Raw genomic sequence first — 27,645 nt, forward strand, 5'->3', positions numbered from 1 at the left:
TTTAATTAACAGTGATCATAAACTATTTTGTTTATTTAAGTGTTAAAGCAGTACCTTAACAGAACCTTATTTTGTAGAGAAATAACAATATAAACATGAATATGATTACCAGCTAACACAGTGGAGATATTAGTACTTCTAGGCTGTTCTCCATGGCTATATAATTCAAAAGCTTTAAGACTGAATGAAGATAGGACAGGAATATTAGTCATTTCTAAATGGATGGATATAACAGAAATCAATAAGATATTTTAACAAAGAAATAGAAACATTTCCCTTTGAAGAGAGATCTCTGTAACATTCCTATTTTCAAAGTCTATGTTCAAAAGGAAATGGGGTATGTCAATTATCCAGTAAATCTGACTCCAAAATTCCCTTCAGTATGTCTCTTACAGAGTGAAAATAGCATGATTCAGAGGCTAGAGACTGATTTGACAATTGTTAAGAGTCTAACACTTAAACTTGGGCCTATCTTATAGTACCCAGGGCTAAATTCAGGGGCTCACATATGTTAGGTCAGTATTCTGAGCTATATCCACACCGGCAGCCATCCCTGGATCTCAGGTCACAAGAGCTGCAAGTTCTCTTGGCCTCTCGTGTCCAAAAAATTCACCCAGTTATGTCTCCTCATCTTTAAGGGATATGGTTACTGCTATCAGGTGGTGAATGATTTTCTTCTGCTTGAGATGGGAAGTTCATGACCAATATTCTCTTCCTTGGGTATATAAGGCAGGAACCCACTCAAGGGAGAGATAAGAGGAATCAAAATACCAGGCAGGCAGGTAATTGTTTGGGGCCTCATGCTATGGTGTTTTGGTTTTCCAGAGAGAGATAAGTCTTTTAAGCTCAGGGCAATTGCAAGTCAGAGCCCTAAGGCCTGGCTGGTTTTGTCAATCTGGCAGTTCAGTGTCAGAGCAAAGGACATCCCCAGCACCTGTGAAAAGAATTGAGAAAATGTGAGGTCTTCAAAAGAGAAAACATTTCTCCCACAGATACTAGGATTGGTAACACAGAAAAGCAAGATTTCTATCACCTTGTGACCACTCTCCGGCATCACTCCCTTCTGAGGAATTTCTCTCTTTATGATTAAGGACAGCATTAGGAAGAAAATTGGAGCAATTGAAGTATGATGGAAATGTGGAAGGCTTTGGAAACATTTTTATCTTCTTAAAAAGTCACAGACGAGCCTGGCGGTGGTGGCGCACGCCTTTAATCCCAACACTTGGGAGGCAGAGGCAGGCGGATCTCTGTGAGTTCGAGGCCAGCCTGGTCTACAAGAGCTAGTTCCAGGACAGAAACCAAAAAGCTACAGAGAAACCCTGTCTCTAAAATCCAAAAAAAAAAAGTCACAGATGAGTAATGTATAGCCAGTTGTCTTTATTGAACAGTATAAGAAAAATAAGTCAGCTCTGTCCAAGCCTTGGATTTCTTTTGCTTCTAAGCAGAGAAAAGGTCATTTAATCTTTAGCACTTAAGTAGGTCTTAAATAAAGTATAATATACTCAATACTTTGGTAGAAAATAATTTTATGAATATCACACAACAAAACAACAAAATTTCCCATTCACTTGTCAAACCAAGTACAAGCAGAAAGGGAAAATAATTATAATTTCCATCATTACTTCCTTCTTAACATAAAAGGTCAATTTTTCAAAGTAACTATTTTATCATAATCTTTTCCAGACCAGCTATGTGAGCAACTTATGTGGAAATCTGCTTAGCACTCCTAATTTGACTGTGACTCATTTGTATCTCTAAGGGCACATTAATTTGATATATATTCATATAACCATTTTTCTGTATGTTTCAAGTTGAGTTGATAATATAATAATTTGCTCCTTGAATAGAGAAACTCATGAATAACATGACATTTATTGCCTCGTTTTTCTTTCCCGGTACTGTTCTAAGACTGCGTGTTTTAACTCATTTAATCCTTGTGGGGATCCCAGGATGAAGCTCTTACCTGTATCACACATACACAGATGGTAATGATTCCAATATATAAGAAATTGGAGTGAAACCACTGTTTTGCTTTATTGTAGCAACCCTAGGGGAAAAATTATAGGCATGAATGGTATCATCCAATATGTCAACTTTATCAGGAAGTTTATCTGGGATGGCAGTTTGTATTTATTTAATACAGAGACTGACATCAGATGTTGCAGTTTTATTTCCCTTTCATTTTTAAAAAGACAGACATAGAGAACATTGTCAGAGGCCTTCCTATTGATATTATCAGTATACTTGCACTTAACACAGAAGACTTAGCTCTTAACAGAGTTAAACTAGCTCCCAAGAAGTAAGTAAAAAAATACATGTCCTTATTTTCTTTGGACACTAAGAGCTTATCTAAAAAATAACATATGGGATTATAGGTGTTGTGATCTTTGGATCAAGGCATATCTCAATATTTGCTTCAGGAATCAGCATCATAACCTCATAAAATTCCAGAGTTGTTGACTGCTGGTTGTCCTGTGTTATTTTGGACCTGAATATTGCTGTAGATTTCCAAACTCAGGAAAAGGTAATATGTGGTCAAGACAAGGTCTTACGGATTTGGTTTACTGGAAGATGACTCTGTTTTTCTCTAGATGAAGAGAGCCCAAAAATAACAGGAAAGGTGGTTTCTAAAAATTCTTTTTCCAAAACTCTCATTCCTCCACATGCTTTTAACTCATCTCACAAAGGAAATGCATCTGCCATCTCCAGGGAGAGAGAGAAGACAAGCAGTTACTTAACAAGCTATTCTACCCTAATCATGTAAATTATACTTTAAACGTGAGAAGAACTATCTTTTGTTGAATAATTGTCTAGAAACATCTCTGGACAAGTTTTACACAAACTACCACACACACACACAAACAGAGAGAGGGGGGGGAATAGTATAACAAAAGATTCTTCATTGTGTCTCTTAAATAGATTAACTTGCTTCTGGATTTTCGAGGCTTCTATAGTTACTGAGTTACTGGGTGTTGTTTCCTTACTCCTTTTTGTTATTGTTGTTCCAAATTCCGTTTCTAGGTGGAAGGTTTAGGTCCTTTGGAACAGTTTCTGATGTAATTAAGTTTGAACAAAAGAGCCAGTAACAGGAAAATTGCTAACAAAATTACCTGAACATCTGCACCTGTTGGGCACGAAGATGGTGGACCACCAGTCCAATCACTTGTGTTATTTACACCACAGCAATGCAACTGAAAGACAAGTCCCCCAAACATGATGATTAGAAAATTAGCAAAAACCAACACAAACAATGAACCCTAAACTTTATACAAAAGGTATGGCTTGTCATTCAAATCTGACTCCAGAAGAAAAAAATCAGAATGGGTCTACTGCTGCAGTCTCTTTGGAACTAAATGTTCCCAGACTATTATATCATTTTCTTCATAGAAAACATCTTCACAGAATACAAAGGGCATGTTTGGCTTATATATTCATCTAATGAGTACTTTCTTCCCAGGAGGCCTTATAACACAGAACTAAGGCTAACCACATTGATTCTTGAGATTACTGAAAATCTCTGGACAAGTTTTACACAAACTACCACACACACACACACACACACAGAGAGAGAGAGAGAGAGAGAGAGAGAGAGAGAGAGAGAGAGAGAGAGAGAGAGAATGGTATAACAAAAGATTCTTCATTGTGTCTCTTGACTGGATTAACTTGGATTAATATTTAGATACCTGCTTAGATGAGAAAAGAGGAATGGTAGTTTTACATGTAGAAGAAATTTATGATCCAGCTATACTATTTTAGACATACACCCAAAGGACTCTGTTATCCTACTAAAGGGACACTTGTTTATCCACCTTTATTGCTATTTTATTTGCAGTAGCCATTCTAAATGTCCATCAATTGATGAATGGATATTGAAAATGTAGTACATTTATACAATGAAATATTATTCATATCTTAAGAAAAATTAAATTTAGAAAATTTCCAGTAAATGGACAAAGGTGGAGACAATCATCCTGAGTACAATAGCCTAGACTCAGAAACATAAATTTCATGTTTTTTCTCTTATATGTGGATGCTAACTTTGAATGTTTAGATTATTTGTTTAAATTGGAGTATAGATAGATACCAGGAAACTGGTAAAAGGGTATGGGGATGCTCTCAAGATAGAGGAGTTAGATAGAATTCTGTCATATAAAGGAGATAAATGGAATGGGAATAGTTAAGTGAGTTGGGGGATAGGAGGGCAGGGTAAGGGATAGAATACTAGGAGGGGTAACTAACACTAAAGAGATCTGGAAAAAAGATATATGGAAACTTTTGCAGCAGTATGTTTCCATATATATATATATATATATACACAATTTAATATAAACAATTTAAGTGATGTTATCTATAATTGAACAATAATGCCCCTACTAGACCCCAGACTAACAAATAAACCTTTGTTGGAGCTGCTGGCCATTGGGGTTCTATAGACCCTTACATATTACAAGCTACTGCCAATATCTCCAGTTACACTCCAGAACTTGGTATAAGACCCTATTGATGAAACTCCAACATATGTGCATCACAGAACATGAAGAGATCAAGCTGGATTGATTTGGAAGTTTGATACATACTGGCTAGATTTCATAGTGTTGGGCGGTTCTGTATGTGCTACCAGAGGAGAAACGTGGTCATAAATCTTACAGACTTGTGATCCTGAGAGTTGTAATAATGATCAGCCTAGCAAGACACTACTACTAGCACTATTGGGACCCAGATGCCACGGGAGTAACCAATAACTTTCTGCTTGGATTTAAGGCCTCTTACATAAGATGGGACACATACTTGACACCATTTTGAGGGCCAATAATCTGTGACTGGATAGTCTATAGGCCCTTGGTGAGAACCTACTAGAATGGTTTTGCTAAAATGGACAAAATATCAAATCAGTTTCTAATGACTTATTACTATACCCATAGATGAGTGCATCACTTAGCCATCATCAGGGAAGTTCCTTTCTTTAGTAGATTTAGTAATTATCACAGAAATCCACAGTTGGTCGATGTGTAGAAAATGGGGTACTCAGGCCTAAGCTGACATCTATATTACACCATCTCCTCCCAGGATTGAGGGATCTGTGTGAAAGAATGAATGAGCAGAAAGTTGTAAGAGCTAGAGGCAGTGGAGACTAATCCACTATAAGGGAACAGCATTTCCTGGGCACAACAGGCAGTTTCACATAGGCACTCACAGTAATTGTGACAGTATTCACAAAAATAGAACAAACATAAAGGGTAGAATGGCCAGGAAGTTCCATCCCTAGTTGAAGAGTTATTGGCAACTGATTACTTCTGAAAGGATAAGCAGTTTTTAAGGATATAAGGTATATTATCTGGTAGGTGAACTTCACTCCGATGGGATGACCTCACTCAAAAGTATATAGGTATCACTAACTGAACTCAGTGGGTTTATAAATAAAATGAGGATACAGACTTGAGTGAGTAGAGAAGTGGGAGCAGATCTGGGAAGAGTTGAGGGGTAGATATGATCAGAATATATTGTATGAAATTCTCAATTAATAAAAAAAAACGTTATTTTAAAAGAAGAGAAAATGAAGGAGCGAGTGAGGCTTCATCAAGACTCTAAATTCACAGTCCTTCTGGGAAGCAGATTTCCTGCCATCAAAATACCTGTGAGAATAAACCAGTCAAATACAGAAAATGGTAAAATCTCTAGGACAAATAACCTAATTTTTGTTCACATACACATATAAAGAACACTATTATAGAGTAAAAGAAATTTTGAGACATTTCGTTTAAATGCAACATTTGGACCTTCTTGTTACTTGATTTGTTCAAATTAGTTGAATTTTTTTGAGAATATTAGAATAATTAGAATGAAGACTGTAGTTTGCATATAAATATATATACTATATTTGAGGATTCATTTATTAATTTATTTATGTGTATGTTCACTATGCCCATGCAAAAACATGTAGAAGCAGGAAAGGGCTTCAGAGCCTTTGGAGTTGGATGGAGTTCCAGGAGGTTATGAGTCACTGGATTGGTGCTCTAACAAAACCCAGATTTTCTAGCAAAGCAATAAGTGCTTTTAACCACTGAGCCAGACCCTTTAGTAATATTGGGTGAGATGATATCAGGTTCAGTATTTCATTTTCTTTAGAATTTTCTAGCAAAATGTTTGGTGATTGAATGAGGTGGCAGTGACAATGTTGATATGAAGCTGGTGACATGTATCAAGAGATTTACTCTTCCTGTTTTGTTTTTACTTTGTTATGTGTCTGAAGATTAAAAGACTTCGAATCTGAAATGAAACAAATGAAGCGTTTGAAAGATAGAGGTTGCAATTTTTCCAAGTCCTCCCCTTTATTTTATGTTGTAATTTCCTATGTTACTACCGTCTGTTCCATATTAATCCATCATGGGTGATGATGGTACTCTTGGGACGTATATCACGCCCGTACAAGGCTCGCTAGCACATGTTTGTCCCTCGGCATTCTAAGGAAAGAATGGAAAGTTGTTGTATGTTTGTGGGTAAGGAGAAGCATGAGGAACGTGACACTAGAGGGCTAGGTAATAAAAGGTAATAATTTTGGTGACTGGGGAATAAAAATAAATAAACTAATCCAATATGATTTATTCGGGTCTTCTTTTCATCCTGTTAGGGATAAAGCGATGATCTTACGTGAATAGATAAAGAATGAAATAGAATGCAGAAAAATTTGAACCAGTTGGATTAATCCCTATAGTTCTCTGCCTACGAGAGCACAGACAATACTTTGGACTTTAGAACTGATGATCTTTGAGTCTGAAACATTAGGAAAGAGATGCTGGTTTCTGGGAACCAAACCTTGGAATTCAGCTTAACTCATCTGAGCAGGATTCTTTATGTACTTACATGTGACTGGATGAAGTCCCAGGCTGCCATGGTGCTGTTGTCCGTGTGATAATGTTGAATGCTGTCATTCAGGCCCTCAGCCACTAAGTTGCTCAGCTGTGATAAATCATATTTCGTCAGAGAAGACATAGTAAAAACAAGATGTATTTAAGAAATAAGAGATTTCTAGTGGACCAAATAATATATACCCCTGCCCAAGGAGCCAGAACTAGGGAAGTGAGATGAGGGAGGCTATATGTTAAAACAAGCTGAAGGTTATATGGTTCTGAAGGAAGATATACATAATGGATGGACTTTTATCCTTCCATAACTATAGTTACAAAGGAAGGATGATACAAACAAAGCCAAGGTCAAACCTTACTGAGAAGCCTACCAACTCCATGGAGAGAAGTAGACAGGAGGAAGACAAGAAGACAAGCTTGCTTCATTTTCTCTCGTTATTTTTCAAGGCATCATTCAAATACAATCTTCATGACATTTTTTTCTCACCTCAACTGCAATTAACTCTCATCCTCCTACTTCATTTGTATGATTTACTACTAATTTGGTTTTTACTAACTTCTCCACCATGTATTCCCCATCTTAGTAATAAGAGAGCAAGCCATGTTCTGCATAACTTACCTTTTGCTCATACACAAAGAGCAGGATGGCTAAGGCCACCTCAGCAAGGAGAATAATCAGCAGCAGAACAAAGAACTGTGACAAAGCAGAGACATGATCAGAACATTAATCCCCACTTCTGATCTACCTCTCTCTGACATGGGAGAAAACAGGTCTACACATGTGGGCATATGCGCGTGCGCGCGCACACACACACACACACACACACACACACACACACACACACAATCATGCATGGGAACTGCTCCTGCCTCCCCAGGGCTTTATAAACTCTCTCTTGTTTTATGAACAATATGTGTTCTTTTCCTACAGTTGGACTCTAGAGGGCAGATTAGTTACCCTCTAACTTTATTCTAACATTGTTGAGTCAATGTTTTAGCATCAGCCTAGTGAAACAGTTGCACAAAAAGCCAGGACGTTAAAGCATGAGTTTGGGTCCTGGTCCCATATATCAGATCAAGTCTAGCTCAAGAGAAAAGGTGGATGATGATGAAGGCTGAGAGGGAATCTGAACAGAGAGAAAGAAGGAGTCTAATCATAATTCTAAGTCAAATTTTTGTCTCCAAATTTAGAATTGTGATCCCTACATGACATTTATGAAAAAGCTTGGACAATTACAACTATTCTTCACCTTTTGAAAAACTTAAACAACTATTTTGACTGCTTAAATCATTTGTTTTGTCCTGTCTCTGATGTTAACTATCATTTTCTGTCTGACTAAGAACTGTTTGATAATAATAATTATTATTATCATCATCATAATTATTGTTATTGTTGTTGATCTTGGCTCTAGTTTAAGTGTTGATCTGCAAGAGAAGATTGAACACATGATTTAAAGGATAACTGGGATGCAAACATATCAACCTCTTTCCTTAGTACACTAGAAAAATTGTATCTTTTCTGCTCCAATGCCAGTAGGTAAAATCTAAGCTTGACAATACTCCTCAGGCTGATTATTTGACAGGAAACTGCTACAAATCTCTCTTCTATTTCTTGTATTCAAGCTCCTTACCTAAATTGTGTAACTCCTACTATGAAGGCTACTTTGTGCATAGGTTAAGGAAGAATTCTATATTGTTGGGGAGGGTCACTATGTTCAGAAGAACCTACTCATTATTTTTCATCAGTTAATTACTACGTGTTAAAATCTGAAGTATATTCTCACATAAAGATTTAGGCAGAAAGATAAGAACTAATTTCAATCAGACATCAAGGAAATATATTATGCTGTGAAAAGACATGACAGTGAAAAGGGCCATTATTGACAGTGTAACATGGTTACCAGAGATAACAGTAATATCTTATTCTACATAGCCTTGGGATCCCAGTCAGAAACAACTAATATTGGTGTATAATATCTTGGCTGATAAGAGATGCTACGGTGGTTAACTTTAATTATCAAATTGACAACCTACAATCAACTGGAAATTACTCAATAAATTGAGAAATTGTATAGGTTAGGTTGATCTGTGGGAATGTCTGTGAGGGACTATTATGACTGTTAATTAAAATGGGAAGACCAACCCTGACTGTTGGTAGAATTATTTCATGGGCTAGACCCTGAACTGTGTAAGTGTAAAGAAAGTTACCAAAGAATACACAGCAAGCAATCAATTGTTCATACACTGTTCTCTATTTTCTCTTGTGATGTGGGATGTCCTTTTGTATATGTGTTGCTTTGTTGGTTAATGAATGAAGCTGTTTTGGCCAATGGCTTAGCAGAGCCAAGCCAGGAGGGAAATCTGAACAGAGATAAAGAGAATAGATGGAGTCAAAGGAAACATGGTGTAGCCGCAGAAGGAAAAAGATGCCAGAATCTAACCAGTAAGCCACAGCCTCATGGCAATACACAGATTAATAGAAATGGGTTATTTAACAGGAAGGGCTAGCTAGGAATACACCATTGACCAAACAATGTTGTAATTAATATAGTTTATATGTGATATTTGGGTCTGGGCAGATGGGAAAAGAAAACATAGTCTCTGTTTACACTCTTGACTGTAGATGTAATTTTTTTAACAATTGAAATATTTCCTGCATTTATAAGATCAAACAAATACCTTTTACTTCTAAATTTCTCTTTTATCACATCAACAGAAAGGAAATAAAATCATAACCTGGTACTAAGGAAGTGGATCTGTTGCTGTAATGAACCTGATGGTGTGACTTTTTTGAAGAATAAAGGTGTTGAATATTGATTTGGAAAATCTAATTGAGTGACATGGGTAGAGCTTAATGGGCTCTTCTTGCGGGGTGTTGAAAAGAGGATTACTAGAGTAACACTAATGGTGGAGATCCAGATCATAGACTAAGTCAATAACTGGGCTAGGGAATATTCATGTGACATTTTGGCTAAGAACCTATGTGTGATGGTTATGCTGGAGCTGAAGAAAGCTATGATTTATCAGAGATTGCCACCATTGAAGTAAGTCCTCCTGTTCTTCCCTGGGATGATACAATAGGGACTTTTAGTGTCATATTTTGCCCAGTAATATAATTGTATTGTTCATCTCGGGACTAAAAAAGCAGTTACACTTGCCAAAGAGAGTACCACTGAGGTGAGATTCTTGTGTTTCATTGGGACAATTGAGATTGTCTCCTCGGAGTCATCATGTAGAAACTGATACAGCTTTGGCCCAAAGGGACATCTTGAGCTTGCAGCAGAATCTGAAATGTAACAGCCGTCCATGTGGTACTGAAGGCATAGGGTGGTCACAGATAGCAACTGAGTATTGGAACTTTGTGACAAGTTTGGATCTTCTGCAGAGAGGACACTAGTGAATGTATTGCTTCAGTTACAATGGAGACCTCAGGACACTGAAAATGCTCTAGCCATAGGATATCCACACAGGAAACCTACACCTCTAGAGTGGAACTGGTCTACTCCCAAGACAAAATATGTGTGTACTATAGGCAATATAACTGGTGGGGAGGGCTACCTACGTTGTTTGGAGTCCAGAATACAAGATCCATCTGCTAGACATCGGAGTTAGAAGATTTGGTCTATAAACTGCTTTTGTTATTATTCCTTTTGCTTTTCAAAATTATAATATAATTATATCATTTCCCCCCTTTAATTTCCTACCTCCAAACTCTCCCAAATACTTTTCTTTGTGTTTTCAAACACATATCCTTTCTTGATTAATTATTGGTATATAACTAAATAAAACCTGCTAGTTTTGTTATGTTGTTTTGTTTTGGAATTGTTACTTTTAATGCCCTGTTTCTTCTCTTTCAGAATAACAACGCTTTGTATGTGTAACTTCTTATTTTACAGGTGCTCAGATTTCAAAGATCTTGGATCTTGAAGTCTTGGAAATTTTGAAAGGCTTTAGGAGATTTCTGGAATTGGACTATATTTCATATCCTGATATTAACATGACACATATGGGGCAAGAAAGTTATGATTCAAGGTGATGTGTGTATATATGAAATTGACAAGCGATGGTCTGTGTCGGATGGTTTTTACTGTAAACTTGGCTCAACCTAGAATCAAGAGGGAAAGGAACTTTAATTGAGGAATTATCTAGGTCAGTCTGGCCAGTGGAGATGTCTTCCAGGGTTGCTTTTATATTGACTGTTATGGGCTCAACTCATTGTGGGTACATTATTCTCTAAGCTGTCATCTAAGTTGTAAAAGAATGAAGAAAAGCAGTAAGTAAGCAAAAATTCTGTGCTTATTACCTCTCTGCTCTTCTTTTTCCAAAACAAGGCTTCTTTGTGTAGCCCTGACTATCCTGGAACTTGATCTGTAGACTAGGCTGGCCTCAAACTCAGAGATCCCTCTGCTTCTGCCTCCTGAGTGCTGGAACTAAAGGCATGCACCACCACTACTTTCTTATCCCTCTCAGTTCTTTAATTATATATATCATCCAAAAGTAATCTACCATGAAACATATCATCCTGGACTTGAGCCATCATCTATCCCAACTCAGAATATCACAGGACTCACCGACATAAGCAGGCACTTGTTTTCCTTGATTGAGCCCATGCAGCCCAAGAAGGCAACCACCATGATAATGGAGCCCACAATGACGAGTACATTGCCCAGTGTCAGGAAGGGAAGGTTACGGAAGAGCACTCCATAGGTGTTGTGGACCAGGAGGTAGATACCAAAACCCAAAATGCAGCAGCCACAGACCTGAAAGGAAAAATTCCATAGCATTCTAAGGTGAATGTAATTCTTTGTTTTTTTTAATTGTTTCTATTGAGTTATATGTTTTTCTCCACACCCCTCCTCTCCTCCCCCTCCCCTTCTACCGTCTCTCATGATCCCCACACTCCCTATTTACTCAGGAGATCTTGTGTTTTTCTACTTCCCATGCAGATTAGATCAATGTATGTCTCTCTTAAGGTCCTCTTTGCTGTCTAGGTTCTCTGGGATTGTGAACTGTAGGCTGGTTTTTCTTTGCTTTATATCTAAAAGTCACTTATAAAAGAGTACATATGATATTTGTCTTTCTGGGTCTGGGTTACCTCACTCGACATGGTGTTTTCTATATCCATCCATTTACCCACCAATTTCAAGATGTCATTATTTTTTTCTGCTGTGTAGTACTCCATTGTATAAATGTACCACATCTTCTTTATCCATTCTTTTATCGAGGTTGTTTCCAGGTTCTGTGACAAATAATGTTGCTATGAACATAGTTGAGCACATGTCCTTATCGTATTATACCCAAAATACCAAAAAGTGGTATTGCTGGGTGTATACCTAATTTTCTGAAAAATCACCATACTGAAATTCAAAGCAGCTGTACCAGTTTGCACTCCCACCAGCAATGCAGAAGTGTTCCATTTATCCTACGTCCTTTCCAGCATAAGCTGTCATCAGTGCTTTTGATCTTGACCATGCTTACAGGTATAAGATGGAATCTCAGCATTGTTTTGATTTGAATTTCTCTGATGGCTAAAGATGTTGAGTATTTCCTTAAGTGTCTTTCAGCCATTTTAGATTCCTCTGTTGAGAGTTCTCTGTTAAGGTCTGTACTCCATTTTTTATTGGACTATTTGTTCTTTTGATGACCAATTTCTTGAGTTCTTTGTATATTTTGGAGATCAACCCTCTGTCTGATGTGGAGTTGGTAAAGATCTTTTCCCATTCAGTAGGCTGCCATTTTGATTTGTTGACCATGTCCTTTGCTTTGCAGAAGCTTCTCAGTCACTTTCAGGAGGTCCCATTTATTGTTTCTCTCAGTGTATGTGCTACTGGGGTTCTTAAGTATCTCCTAACTTATATTCTCATATCCTTGAGATCAGAATCATCTGAGGGGAGGGGGGTTGGGCTCACTTGAGACTTGCCTCTTTATTCAGTTTCCCACTATCATATAGAAAAGAAATAACAGCTTCTGCATATGAAGTAACACTTGCATTTTTTACAACACATATTCAGATGCCAAGATAATACCAGACCTATGAGGGACCTAATACTTTTACTACATATAAGTACACATATATATTATTCTATATATAAGTACATATATGTGTGCACTTATATCTAGAATAAAGAATATATATGTATATATATATACATATATATTCTTCAGTTGATCTATCTCTTGTCTGCTCATTTGTCCATCCATGGCCTTTTCTTTGGAGAGTATGACAACGTAAAGAAGATACTCTGTTTGAGGAAAGTTACCTTGATAGGCAGACTACTAGAGTAACCACATTTATAAGAATAGTCTCATAAATACATGAGTACAGATTAATCTTACAGATGAAATGCAGCTGCTGAATTCAGTACAGTAAAACCTCCTTAAATATCTCTTTTTTTCATGTTAAATTACTAACGTGGACATATGTGTCTGAAACTTAACAGTTTTATTAATTCAAATTAATTATACAAAATATTTCATTTTTCTGTCTGTGCATCAAGTATATAGTGTACTTTGATCATATTCACCACTCTATTAATCTTTAAGTGATTTTTCTTTTCCATTTTCCCTCTCCTCACTCCTAATAGTCCCCTTTTAGTTAAATGTCTTTCTTTATTTTTCTTGACTTCCATACATGAAGGAGAAGATGCAATCCTTGTCTATATGGTGCTGACTTACTTCACTCAGAATAACCTCAATTTTCATCTATTTTTCTTCCTAATTCCATCCTCCTTTATGTCTAAGAAAAACTCTACTATATACATATACTACCTACTCTTTATTCTCTGCTGATGGATGTCTAATCTGCATCAACAATTTAGCTGTTGTGAAAGATCCTGTGAAAAGCATGGGGTTCAAATATCTTTGTAATAGGTGATTTTTTTTTTCTTTCGGAGACAAAATGAGTAGTAAAATTGCTAGATTATCTGTAATTCCAAAACTTGAAAAAAAGAGAACTAAAAAATGTAGAAGTGACAAATGAACAATGGAAATAAGCAGTTTTAAAAAAATGAAGTATAAATGGCGAATAAGAATATGGAAAAATGACCAGGCAATGGTGGCGCACGCCTTTAATCCTAGCACTCAGGAGGCAGAGGCAGGTGGATCTCTGTGAGTTCAAGACCATCCTGGTCTACAGAGCTAGTTCCAGGACAGGCTCCAAAGCCACAGAGAAACCCTGTCTCGAAAAACCAAAAAAAAAAGAAGAATATGGAAAAATATTCAATATCTTCAACTATCAAAGCTATATAGAGATCCCATTTCATTCTGTCGAATAACTATCAAAGATAATTATCAACAACAAATGCTGACCAGGATGACAGAAAAAAGGAATCTTTTTACACTGTTGGTGAGAATAAAAATTAGCCTAGATACTGCAGAATTCATCTCTGAGGTTCTTTCTAAAAACCAGAACTTCCATATTATTTCTCTGTCAATATTCTTCCATGTGGTCAGGAAGTAGGAGAGTGTAGAATTTAACACCGAAATTGTAGTCCATTTCTCATTTATAAATGCCAGCTATTTTCAATATTATCCTAAAGCCCCCAGAGAGAGTTGGCAGCTCCATTATTGACTGCACTGATACCTTTCAGTTGTTTTGTTGTTGTTGTTTTGTTTTGTTTTGTTTTTTGAGATAGGGTTTCTCTGTAACTTTGGTGCCTCTTCTGGAGCTAACTCTTGTAAACCATGCTGGCCTCGAAATCACAGAGATCCACCTGCCTCTGCCTCCCGAGTGCTGGGATTATAGGTGTGCGCCACCACCACCTGGCACCTTTCAGTTTTGTAGGCTTATAGTGACAAAATGGCAGGAGGGAAGGAAATTATTGTTTCTTTATATATACATGACATGTTCCAGACAGTCTCAAGGTGTGCACAGTTCACATTCTATACTACATTCTTTAGCTGAAAAGAAAGGACAGGTTAACTGGGATGGGGGAGTTTTATTTCAGACATATTCAAAGGAGACACTTACCCAAAAGAGCAAGTTAAAGATAAACAGGACATATTTCAGCAATTTCAGGCTGCTCATGCCCATTCTGGGAGAGTATGACCTAAAAAACAGAAAGAATAAGAAAGTAATATTTTAGAGGATTTGGCATGGTAAACACCAAAATGTAGGTGTTTAGAGTCAAAGGATTGTCACCACTAACTTGTATTTGAGTTATTTATTTCTCCTTTGGAAAATTTCCCTAAATCTCTGCTTTCAACTTTAAAAATTGAAACCCATGTTGAACAAGCATCATCTTGAACACTGAATGTTACTCCAATTCAGTAAGCAATGTTTGATGTTGCAGTATGCCCCATGACCCAATGATAGAGCTATTCTAACAACAAAGTGAGTCTTAGTGGCACAGACTAAGCCAATGCTTTTGGTCCTGTGTGATATTAGTGACTAATGTCTGACTGCTCAAGAAAAAGAAAGCCAGGGACTTGGTCAGTCAGTTCCTTAACTCTCTTTAGATTCATTACTAACTAAATTTGCTGTTGCTGTTTATTTATTTTTGTGACCATGTTTTAATTTCAACATTTTTCCCTCCCCTTCTTTCCTCCAAATATCTCATATATCCCTCCCGATCTCCTTCAAATTCATGGCCTCTTTTTTCGTCAGTTGTTATTGAATGGTCTATAAACCTCTCCAGATGAAAATAGAAGGTGATATACATATGCCTTATTTGTCCTCTTATGCACAACTATCTAAGATATTTCTGTTCTAGATATGGCCATGGCTAAGTATTAGACACCTTCCAATAGATACTGATCTTATAGCAAAAATAAAACACACAAATGCATAATGAGATGTTAAAAGGGTCCACAATATGAGCCCAGTCTTTTAAGTGAGGCTATCATTTGTTTCAGCAAGGATACCACTGTGTAGATATATATGATGTATTACATGGTAGGTATATGCATATATGTGTGTGTAGACACTAGAGAAGTACATATGGTATCCAATCTGTCACTATGTATGTCCTTAGGGAGGTACACACACAGAGGGTAAAGAGGGAGACAAATGGGATGGACAGTGAGAAAGTGGAAGGGATAGAGAAAGAGGGGAGGGAAGGAAAGAGGGGAGGGAAGGAAAGAGGGGAGGGAAGGGACAGAGAGAAAATTATGTCTAGACAATGCCCATCTAGGTAAACCAGGGTTATCTCTCATTTCAAGACATGAATATGATAGCAAATGCCTGTAATCCCAGTGCTGGGGAGCCTTAGACAGGAGGATTACAAATTTGAGGTCATCCTAGGCTACATAATATAATACTTGCTATATATATGCAAATTAGCCTACTAAAGCTAAAGCTGAAATGCTTGAGATAAAAATACACTGGGACATATTATTAGTAGATATTATATAAGGAAAAATTAGTGAACTTTAAGGTAGTAAAACAATCATACAAGGACATATAATAAAAATTTAAATGATAGAGCACCTCTAAATAAAGTAATACTGAATATCATAATTTGTATGTAATGGAAGTACCCAAGTAAAGAGAGAAAAATACTCGAAGAATTAATATCTTTAATAAATTCTGAAGAAGATTAAAATAATTTATTCACATGACAAAGAAGATCAATGAAATCCAAAAATAAGAAATTTATACTCTGTAGTAAAATTTAAATAAAGTACACAATCAGTGTTATAAACAAAATATTAAAATAGCCAAAGGAAACAAGATACGTTTGGCACAAAATAGTTAATATGAAGATAAGATTTATAAAAAAACAGTCAGTCCAAGAAAGACTAAAGTAATGCATTTAAAATACTAAAATACACCGCAGAAAAATCACATCAGGATTTTATAATCAGTAAAAAAAAAATTGGAAAAACTAAGAAAAAGCAAAGAATATAATATACATATGAGATTTGTTCATGATATTAAAAAGATATAACTATAACATGTACAAAAGCTAAGGGAATTTCTTCTCATCAGATCCACACTACAAGAAGCAATTAGGGAAATCCTCTAGGCGAATTGTTAGATCATAGGCAAGACCAACGTTACTGCACAGATAAGTAGACCATGTATTCTTGCTAGTTGTGATTTGAATCTTAAATGACCCCTAAAGAATCATGACCCCTAAAGAATCATGTGTTAAATGAAGACTTGGCCCCAGTTGATAATGCTATTTAAAAAGGTGATAAATTCTCGTGTGATCAAAAGGTGATAAATTCTTTAGGAACTGCAGCCTGTTTGAAAGATTTAGGCTACTGGGGCATGCCATTACAGGGTGAGTCTTTCTATATCTCTCCTTCTATCTATCCCTGTCTCTCTTCTTTCTTCACGTCCCTCTTTCTTTCTCAACCATATGACAAGAACACTTTTGCTCTGCTCTGTGCTCTCACCACAGTGTTTGAACCTCAGAACACACCCAAACTAATGGCACCAGTGATCACACATTGCATCCTTTGAAACTGTGATTAAAAGACAATTTTTCCTCTTTTAAGTTGATTTCCTAAGGATTTTTGTCACAATAATGAAAAATAAACTTCACATTATTTAAATATCTTTAATAAACACTGGACTGTGAAAAACAGTGTTATATGAGGTTAAAATATATATAAAAAAAGAAGTTTGTAATAGCAATAACATTGAGTCTGGAAAGGAAAAAAAACTGAAAATTCTTGTATTGGATGTGGAGTATCATTAACTCACAGCTACTGTGGTTACATGCGTTGGTACCCTACATGCATTGGTGCCCTACATAAAATTGCAGCATGAATTTAGGACAGCTTACAAAGTTTAGGAGTTGCTGGCACTTTCTGAATGCTGGGAAATAGAAAGTTAGAGTTTTTTGGAAGTATGGCCAGTTGCCAATGATCTAGTAGACGCCCCACACAAGTGAACCCATGAGCAGCATTGATTAAACTCAGATTTATAAAAAAAAAACATAAGGACACAAAGTTGGGAGAAAAATGTTTTGGAGTGTTTGGGGATGGTTAGGGAGAGACAGTGGAAGTGGGTATGGCCAAAATACATTATATACATCCACAAAACTTCCAGAGAATACATAGAAATAATATTTTAAATAAATAATTATAAATTGAGGGTTCAGTAGGGGAGGGAGAAGGAATGTAAATACAGGAGGAAGGGATTGGATGAGGGACAAAGTTGGCACATGCTATAATCCCAACACTTGCTTGCAAACTTAACCCTCAAGGACAGAGGTGGGAGGATTGACACGTGTTCCAGGCCAACCCAGGGCACATGATTAAAGCTTGTTACAAAAAAAATTACAAGTATTTTTGGAGTGGGGTAGCAGGTTTGGGGGCATATGCCAATGAGTTGACTATTCATTGCTGCCCTATTTACAATAGGTAAACCTTCCTTTCCCTTCTAACCTTCCTCTTCCCTCTTGTTGCTTTGTCTCAAACCCCAATTCAAGTTATCCCCTACTGATCAAAGGGTTGCTCCTTCTGGGGCAACAAGTAGTCTGAAGGCAGATCCACACCTCTCCTACTGCTCCTGAGATCCAATCCCTCAGCTCATCACCAGCTCTGTAACTGGAAGCCTGATATGATCTTCCTTTCTTCTCTGAACCTATTACCAACAGATCAAAAAGACTTTCTCCCTCAACCTTCTTTTCCTCAACTCATCCCAGTATTACAGCCACAAACACCAGTAGGTATTCACTATAAATGCACCAGCTAAACAGGCCAGGAGAACAGGCAATACATAACCAGAGAGGAAACAGAAGCCAAGGAACAAAGTATCTACCCAACAAAGACAAACCCAGAAATCAGCACCTAAACCTATACTCATTCCCAACTCAGATGCCTAGATGCCAGAATAAAAATACAATCAATGCCTCTACTAGAGCCCAGCTATGCAAACACAGCAGACTTAAATATTTCAACATAACTTAAACACAAGAAAAAGAAAGACTGCAAAACAGCTTTTATGAATATGATAAAGTTCCTTAAGGAAAAGATAAAGAAATCCCTTAGAGAAAGGAAATCTATATATTGACTTTTTAAAATCAATCATCTATTGTGCATTCAGAATTAGAGTTCATGGGTTTAAAAACAAATAACTATTAAGACTAATTTAGCTTTGTGGGTGGTGTTTTCATGCAAATGAGCAAGGGTGGCTCCTCGTTCTGTAGTTCTGAGTTTGGTTTTAATACTCTGGACTGCCTGTGTACACCGTACATTAAGTCCTTAGAGACTGAAATTACTGCTTTTGTGCAACTTTATTTTGAATCAAGCCACCACAGTGTCAAACACAAGGACAGGCAAACTGATTGTGTGTTCTGGCTTTTTTTTCTGACTGCTGTAACTTAAGTTTTGAAAATGAATTGCTTTGAATAAATCGAAGAGTTGTTAATAAAAAAAGAAATCCAGGAAAATACAGACAAACAGTAGATGGAAATAAATAAAACTGTTAAAGACCTCAAATTGGAAACAGAATCAATAAAGAAAACTCAAACTGAGGGAATTCTGGAAACAAAAAAAAATGGAATTTGAACAGGAACTACAGAGACAAGCTTCATCAACAGAATACAACAGAGGGAAGAGAGAATCTCAGGCACTGAAGATACAATAAAAATGGATTCACCTGTCAAATAAAATACTAAATCTAAAAAGACACTTGACACCAAACACCCAAGAAATCTGGAACACTAAGAAAAGACCAAACTCAAGAATAATAGGTATAGAGGAAGGAGGAGAAACCCAACTCAAAGGCTCAGAAAATATTTTCAACAAAATTATAGAAGAAAAAAATTTTTAACCTAAAGGAGATGCCTATAAAGATACAAAAAGCATATAGAACACCAAATAGATTGAACCAGAAAAGAAAGTCTCCTTGCCACATACTATCAAAACACTAAACATACAGAACAAAGAAAGAATATTAAAAGCTGCAAGGGAAAAAATCATATAACATATAAAGGCAGACCTAATAGGATTACACTTGACTTCTCAATGGAGACTCTAAAAGTCGAGAGTGGCTAAACAAACGTGTTTAGACTCTAAGAGACTACAGATGCCAACCTAGATTACTATTCTCAGCAAAGCTTTGAATTAACACAGATGGAGAAAATAATATGTTCCATGATAAAGTAAAATTTAAACATTTATCTACAAATCTAGCCTTACAGAAGGTGCTAGAAGGAAAACTTAAGCCTAAGGAGGTTCACTACATCAATGAAAACACAGCATAAAACATGAAAGCACAGCAAAATCAAAAGAAAGGAAGCACACTCATGCGCATGTGCACACACACACCCCTCCACCAGCACTACAAACAGCAAAATAACAGGAATCAAAAATCATGGTCATTGATATCACTCAGTATCAATAGCCTCAATTCCCCAATAAAATGGCACAAACTAAAAGAACGAATGTTAAAACAGGATCCATCCACCATCACCAGGCTAAGAAGTTAGAAGTTAAGAAGTTCAGAAACAGTAGGAAGGAATCTACTATTATTTTAATAAAAACACATAGTATTAAACCGACTCCTAATTATGACCAAAAATTCAGTCAAACTGAATCTGAGAAATTTCTGTTTTAAGTAGACAATAATTAACACAGTGACCCACAACTTGCCAAGGTACAAAGAATACGAAATTGATGAATGTTCAGCCCTAAAGACAGAACCACCTCCCTGCCATGGCTCATGGATCGTCTCAGAAGAGGAGGTATAGCGAAGTAAGAGCCTGAAGTGGTGGATGACTACAAGGAAATATTATCTCCGAGACACAGCAGGGCCACTGCACATTTGAACCCACATTGCTTTTGACAGGATGCACAAGCCCTACGCAAGCCTAATGCAGACCAAATCTCAACATAGAGAGCACACTATTCTACCCCCAAGCAGGGGCAATATTGACAATTATTAGGGGCTGTGAGTAACATTTTACTCTAAGAGTATAGGCCCTGCTAAGTCAACCACTCTCCGATGGGAGACCTCATATCCAAGAATATTTTGAAACCACAAGCTGGTCTTGAATATTTCTATGAAAGTATGAAAAAGGGTAGGAAAGTGGGTAAATCAGTGAAGAGGTGAGAGAGGTAGAGAATATAATAAAAATGATGTATGAAACTTTCAAAGAACCAATTAAAATGTAAAAGAATAACTATGGTGAGTAACAAAAGTGCAAAATGCATGATTCCAGGTATATGATATTTAAAAACTGAAAAATGTAGAAACAGAAATTGGACCAGAGATTGCATGGAAATCTAAAACCTCTTTCCTCTCTTTTACTCATGTTCTTTGCTAAAATATGTTCCTTTCTGTCCTCAACATTTATTCCGATCAGTTACTAACCGTTTGTCCACTCAGTTATATCATTTTTCCATGAGATCTTCTATGATGTCTAATTTTTTATACCTAGTCCTCACTCCTAAAAGGAGTGCCTGCACTATCTCTGAATCTCTTTCATTATATCAAAATCTTTATTACAAGCATCTCTTCCTTCATTAGGAGGTAAACTTTGAAAGTAGGCACACCCATTCACCTTTGAATTACTGGCACCTAGCACATCAGATAATGACCCCCAAATTCGTAAGATTGTTAAACAAATAGTTTTACCTCATTTAATAACTCCATATTCTAATATAGTAGAATAAACAAGATACTATAGAGTCAGTAGCCTTGAGATTTTTGTTGTTGTTGTTAACAAATGATGCTTTAAACAAAGGAAAATAAGTTCTTTATCAACTATCAGGGGGTTATCAAGTCATCTGCCTCCTAGAGTCACATATGTCCCAGCATCCTTGAGTCCTATCACAACTTTTTCAAATATATATATACACCCATTTTCCATCAATGACCAAGATACCCTCAAGCCTGTGGTGTCACCATTGACTCTTACCTTTACAGAAAGCAAAAGAGTATCCGTTTCTTCCCTTTCTGATTCTCTGCTTACTTGGATTCTTGTCAAATTGAAGGATTCCTTTGCAAAATGGCCCTATTTTCTTATAAGCCCAGGCAAATTCCTCCTATCCTCTCTACAGCATGACTGGCCAGTTTCTAAAACTCCCACTCTCGTACCATTCCGCGGAACTGACACTGACCTAACAGTTAGAGCTGTCACTTCCACCCCATGACTCACAGTGTTTTCATGGGTTTCTTTTTTATGAGGAAAGCGCCTGACGTCAATTTCCAGGAAACCTTCAAGACGAAACCACAATGCTCTGAGGCCACATCCCAGGACCCAGTGCGGGAACCAGACTAAACACCATTTAATTACTCCAAGCAAAGAGCTTGGGCTTGTGAACTATCTTGTAGGTTCCTAGTTTGATCTCTCTCTCTCTCTCTCTCTCTCTCTCTCTCTCTCTCTCTCTCTCTCTCCTCTCTCTCTCTCGATCTGTAATTCAGCACCATCTACTCTTGCCTTAAGTAAGATCAAGTTTAGAGGTGGTTGTGGTTAGACAGAAACTTCAAAAAAAAAAACTCTAACGGTTTTTGAGCTCTGTCTTTATAAAATTCACTTGCAGAGGCCAATGTGTAGCTACAGCGAGTAGCTCTGCTTTTTTTCTACATAAACAATTTATAAGATATTAACAAGTTACTCTCATCAGGCTGTGGTGGCACACACCTTTAATCCCAGCACATAGGAGACAGAGGCAGGAGGATCTCTGTGAATTCAAGACCAGCCTAATCTACCAGTTCCAGGACAGCTTGACAAACAAAGAAACAAACAAAACAAATAAAAAAACCCAAGTGATTCTCAAAAAAGCCAAAAACAAGGCAGTAAGGAATGCAAAAATTCCATGGTCAGAACTTTTGAAACTAAATAACAATTTAAGTGCCATGCACCAACCAACACTACTACACAGACATGATGCCTATGGACCACAAGAACCAGCATGGCACAGTAACCCACAGGATGCAGTAATGGCATTACTTAAGGGTAACAAACAGGTGTCTAATTGTCCTTAAGACTCACTGAACAAGAAGGAAATACAAGAAACCTAGCCAACTACCCAGGGCTAGTGAAGTTGTAGCTCCTGGGGGATAACCTACAACAGCCACTTTACTAAGCCAGCGTAATCACTGACTGCATTCTAAATGATTATCTTTATGCCCACAGAGAAGTGTAGTCCTCATTCCACATCAGTTCAACTTCTGTTTTCAACAGACAAAAGCCATTAAGAAAACCACAACCCCCCAAAACCAAAGCCCAGTACCAATGAATACATCTATGCAACAACGCCCATACTTAAGGCTCTGGGATCATTGCAGAGAAGGTGGCAGAAAGACTGTAAGAGCAAGAAGATCAGAGAGGGTTATTTTTTTTATCTCTCAGGAATGTTATAAGATACACACATAAAGTCTCATCCATATGATGACTGCCTAAACACAAATAAAACAAGGACAACAATAGGCACTCTAATGTGGACTGAGGGAAAGCCCACAATGCCTCAAACCTAGACAAAGAACTACAGGCAACTGAAGGATGCTGAGAATAGAAGAAAAAAAATCTTCTCCAGGGAAGAGCACATCAATACCTAATACCAAATGGTCAGTCACAAAAGCATACATGTAAGTAATAATATATAGACTGACCAGGTGTAATTATGTACGTATCAATGTGTGTGTGACAATGATTAATGACAAAAGAGTCTGTGAATTTGAAAAAGAACTATGAGGGGTATACAGGAGGACTTATGGGGAGGAAATAGAAGGGATTTGATGTAATTATAATCTCAGAAGGTAATAGAAATAATTTAAAATCAAAAGTGAATGGCTTTTATGTGCACCTCTTAATAAACTTGTAAATTAACAATAATGTGGGTCTGTATGAGAAAAGTATACTTACAAAACTACACAATTTTCCTATACTGAAAATTCCTCATTCCTAATACTGTGTCATTACATTGGGGTCTATTTAGTCTGGTCAGGTCTATTTATAGGCAGGTCAGCTTGCGTCAACTCAAGGCAGGCAGACCCTTGATGGAAGAGCATGTCTGTTGCTATTATGCTCCACAGATATATTAGCACTTGGGCCTGCATGGCAGCCTCATGGCAGCTTCAGCAAAGCACAGAGCTTTGGTGGACTTGCTGCTCTACATGTAGGATCAAGGGAAGTCAAGTTATCACTGACCTGCAGCTGCTTCCGGGCTTGACGAACCAGGTGGGAGCAGTGTAACGTGGTGAAGATGACTCACTGAGCTCAAAGCGTAAAGATCATTGTTTGATAAACACAACTTTAGAAACAAGCTTAGTTTAAGTTCCAGCACTGCCGCTTACAATTAGAGCCTTGGACAACTTCCTTAAGCTGTCAAACTTCAAGTTTCCTCATCTTTAAAGGAGGATTTAATATTGCCTTCAGAGTTGTTCTAAGGATTCAATATGATAGAATTTCCTGAATGGTTCCGAGCCAGAGAGGTTCAGTGAGTGCTGTGTGAGCCCCCGGAGTGAAATGCCTTAGGGGCCGGAAAGGCTTTAATAACTGTTTCCCTTGCTTTGTTTCCTGGAAATACTTCTTTAAAAGTTTGCCTTTTATAAGAAAAAGTTCATGAAAAGACAAATAAGGAGGATAAAAAAAATGAAGTGAGGAAGGATAGATTCAGATGATCATGGGGAGTTGTCTCCTCCCACCAGGGAGCTCAGCAGGATGACACTAGCCACTAACGGGGCTAGAGATCTCTATAATAAGGCTATTACTTAAGCTAAGACCAGTTACCCAGAGCTCTCACACAGTCCAGCCAGTAGACGTCATATCCTCTTTATTATCTTAAAACCATGACGAATTTTGCAGTAAAACATATTTCTTTTCTACTTGGTGAAAATGGATAATCAGTAGGGAAGATTTGCCTCTAAACCCCAACATAATAACTCATGGCTTATATTGTGAGCTCCTACTTACTGGCTTTGCAAGTATATATTTTCTCTTTCTGAAAACCTTTGTCCAGACAGTCTTCACAATCCAAATACCCAACCATCCTCTTATCCAGCATCTGCAACCTTAGAGACCAGATCTAGACAGGTGTCTGGTTTCTACACATTCTTTGTGCTTCAACATCTACACCTAAGTGGTAGCTCTCCCTGATAACATCCCAAGGACAGGTGCCTAGTGCACAGAGCGACCTACACAGTGGATGCTTGTTGAGGTATAAGGAAGTATGATAGGCTGACTATGAACACAAGCCAATATATGAAGAAGCCAAGATGAACACAAGCCACTATAACTAAATCAACACACTAATTGTTGGAAGGAAACTTCAGAAAAAAGAATGACTACAACTTCACACACACCCAAAATTAACCTCTACTTTTCCTTCTGATCGAGGGAAACAATAAGGTTAAAGAGGAAGAAATCTGCCTCTGTCCCAATTCAAATCCGTAGAAATCTATTGAAATTGTTGGGTCTAGATGTCAAGCATAGCTCTGCCCTGAAATAGACCCAGGACATGTCCGTTCAGTAAATTTGCCATCTACTTTGAATTGCCAAGTAGGAGAAAGGGCTTGTGGTGCTTCCTGTGATCATGTGACTATTTTCTCTTGCTTAATTTCATTTCTATCATGCCTGTGGCAAGGAGTGGGGGAGTAATGCTTCTCTGAGTGCATATTCAGTGTTCTGTAGCTGTAATGTTCCTAGACCCGGTCTGGATAATAAATTTATAACAGTGTCTTCTCTCAAGGAGTCTTTGGCAGACTCTCAAACACCTGCAATGTGTGTTCATTCTCTCTACTTTATAGAAAAGAGCACATTGTATTGTGTTCTCTGTACCCCTATGTCTGCCCCCCCATGGTAGTCTCTTTGTGATTGACAATCACATCAGTTATCTTTGTGTGTTCAGAACCTGAACACAATGCCTGGCCATTGGAGCATTGTAGGGTGGTAGGGGTTGCGGAAGGAAAGCTGTAGTTTGAGGGCTTCCAGCCAGTTAGAGGCTAACCAGAGGGCATACGAAGCTAAGAAAACAACAGGGTTTTTCCTTTCCAGCTCTGTCTCACATTAACAAACAAAGCTTTGAGTGATAGTAAGGTAGCTGTGTTGGCCTGAACTTTGGATCACTTCCTGTGCATACAGGTAAGAGAACGTTGTGTTAAAAGAGAAATAATCTTAACTGACCCACACAGGAAACCACATTTCAGTTCAGCATCTGCTCCTAATCAACAAGTTTCGAAACAGTGAAGATTCCGTTTTAAGATTGAGAAACCAAAACGTTGCTGCCCAACAGATACCATTCTTTGGCTTGGTCCTCTAATATATATGATTGACTGAAGAGTCCCTTAAGGGCAAAAGTATTTTTGGACAAATTCTCCCTTCTTCCTCATTTGTCCTCCTTATCCGTAGTGCCTGCTAAAGCAATGTCAGACTACAAGAGATGCCTAACCCCTGATTGTTAACACAGTTCACTAAAAACTGGTTGTTTTTTCTAATTATAAGGTTTAGTAGCCTCTGAGGGAAACCATGGTAAGCTGTCGCTTTCTCCCCATTTTCTCCCCTGATTTTTAGGTGAGTAAATGAGGTCACAGGGGACTTTCTTCTCTCTCCTTTAGATCATAATCAAAAGAGCTCTCACAGTTCCTGGACTAAGAAGGACCTGACAGAGACATTTTGTATTGACAAGGGACGAGCACGTTAGTCTCAGAAAATCAGGACCAAAGCTTGACTATTACTCTGCTGAATACCTGCAGCCTAGAATTAGTGTGGGTAGTTAGTTAGTTAGTAAATTAGCAGCTGGAAACTACTGCTGTATCGGGTGCTGTGTTTGCTCTCAGCTGAGCACTTCATACGAAGTTGTTCATGTGCATGCGTCATATATCAAGGATTAGTGAATATGGAGAAAGAAGCCCTTAGATTACAATGTTTGCATTGCTCTTTGAAAGCCCCCAAACTAAGCATCCCCAGTTTTATCTTGGAATAAAAGCATTAAGCACAGTTACAAGGCACCCTACTGTGTTCCAGGTTCCTTTAAATCCTATTTTATATCAAAACACAATGGTCAGAGCACTAACTTCCCTTATAAAATGTTTTCAGATGAAGACAATACATCTCGTGGCTACTGTTCTAAATCACTCCAGCTATTACCTCTCTCCCCACTTTAAAGTCAAAACTCAAGTTTTCTAAAGCACCAGCAACAGAGAAGATCTCCCCCATTTCTCGCCTCACAAAGAAAATTTCAACCATCAGAAACCACCATACAAAGTAAGCAATTCAGTGCTACAGATAGGTAGGCTCAAAGATGCTCAGGCCCAAAGAGATATCAGATAACAAAGTCAATCCAAGTATTTCTAGCCTGGTTGCCTGAAGGAACTGCTGATCTAACTATCTGTGAAATCAGATATTTTAAAGTTACTAGAGAGATGAATGGGGACTCTTAAAGTGATGTGCCCCCACATGAGCTTGTTCGGAGATGTTAAAAGCTGTAAGTCTTACCTTTTGTAGGCAGTGTCCCTCAGCACTTCAGGTAGAATTTGTTGATTATCTTTAAGGTGGCCAACACCGGCTGGTAACACAGAAGTCGTGGTCTATTTGTGTAAAAGGAGAAGTGAAGAGAGAAAAAAATATGGTCGTGCCGTGAGGACAGGAAACCCAAGCGAGGAGGGGGAGGAAGTGAGACTGGATGTTCTCTCTTGGGCTCAGCTAGTCAACTGTGCCCCAGTGGGTTTTCAGAGGCTCCCACCCACAGACAACTCTAAGAGAGTTTCTGGGAACCAAAGACCTAGTACACCAATTTAAATCCTGGGGAACTCTACAGTGATTTGGGTGATAGTTCCTGTCTAGAGAATAGGGACTTCTGGATTGAAATGGCACCTAGGAATTACCTGTGGATCTTTTCTTGTGTAAGTGGCCCCACCACCTGACCACCAACTACACAGTTA

General features: G+C 37.7%; 1 protein-coding gene across 1 annotated transcript; it reads right to left on the bottom strand.

Moving 5' to 3' along the window:
- Cd53 (CD53 molecule) lies at positions 1 to 27,301 on the bottom strand. The gene is made up of 8 exons (XM_005357166.2): positions 27,200 to 27,301; positions 14,833 to 14,911; positions 11,435 to 11,623; positions 7,483 to 7,557; positions 6,862 to 6,957; positions 3,111 to 3,191; positions 1,964 to 2,047; positions 1 to 934 (listed from the first exon to the last, which is right to left on the bottom strand). The coding sequence occupies exons 2-8, from the start codon at positions 14,893 to 14,895 to the stop codon at positions 863 to 865; spliced, it is 660 nt and encodes a 219-aa protein (XP_005357223.1). The 5' UTR covers positions 14,896 to 14,911; positions 27,200 to 27,301; the 3' UTR covers positions 1 to 862.
- Between the last annotated feature and the right edge of the window lie 344 nt (positions 27,302 to 27,645).

The sequence above is a fragment of the Microtus ochrogaster genome, chromosome 21, assembly GCF_000317375.1.
Source record: "Microtus ochrogaster isolate Prairie Vole_2 chromosome 21, MicOch1.0, whole genome shotgun sequence".
NCBI lineage: Eukaryota > Metazoa > Chordata > Mammalia > Rodentia > Cricetidae > Microtus > Microtus ochrogaster.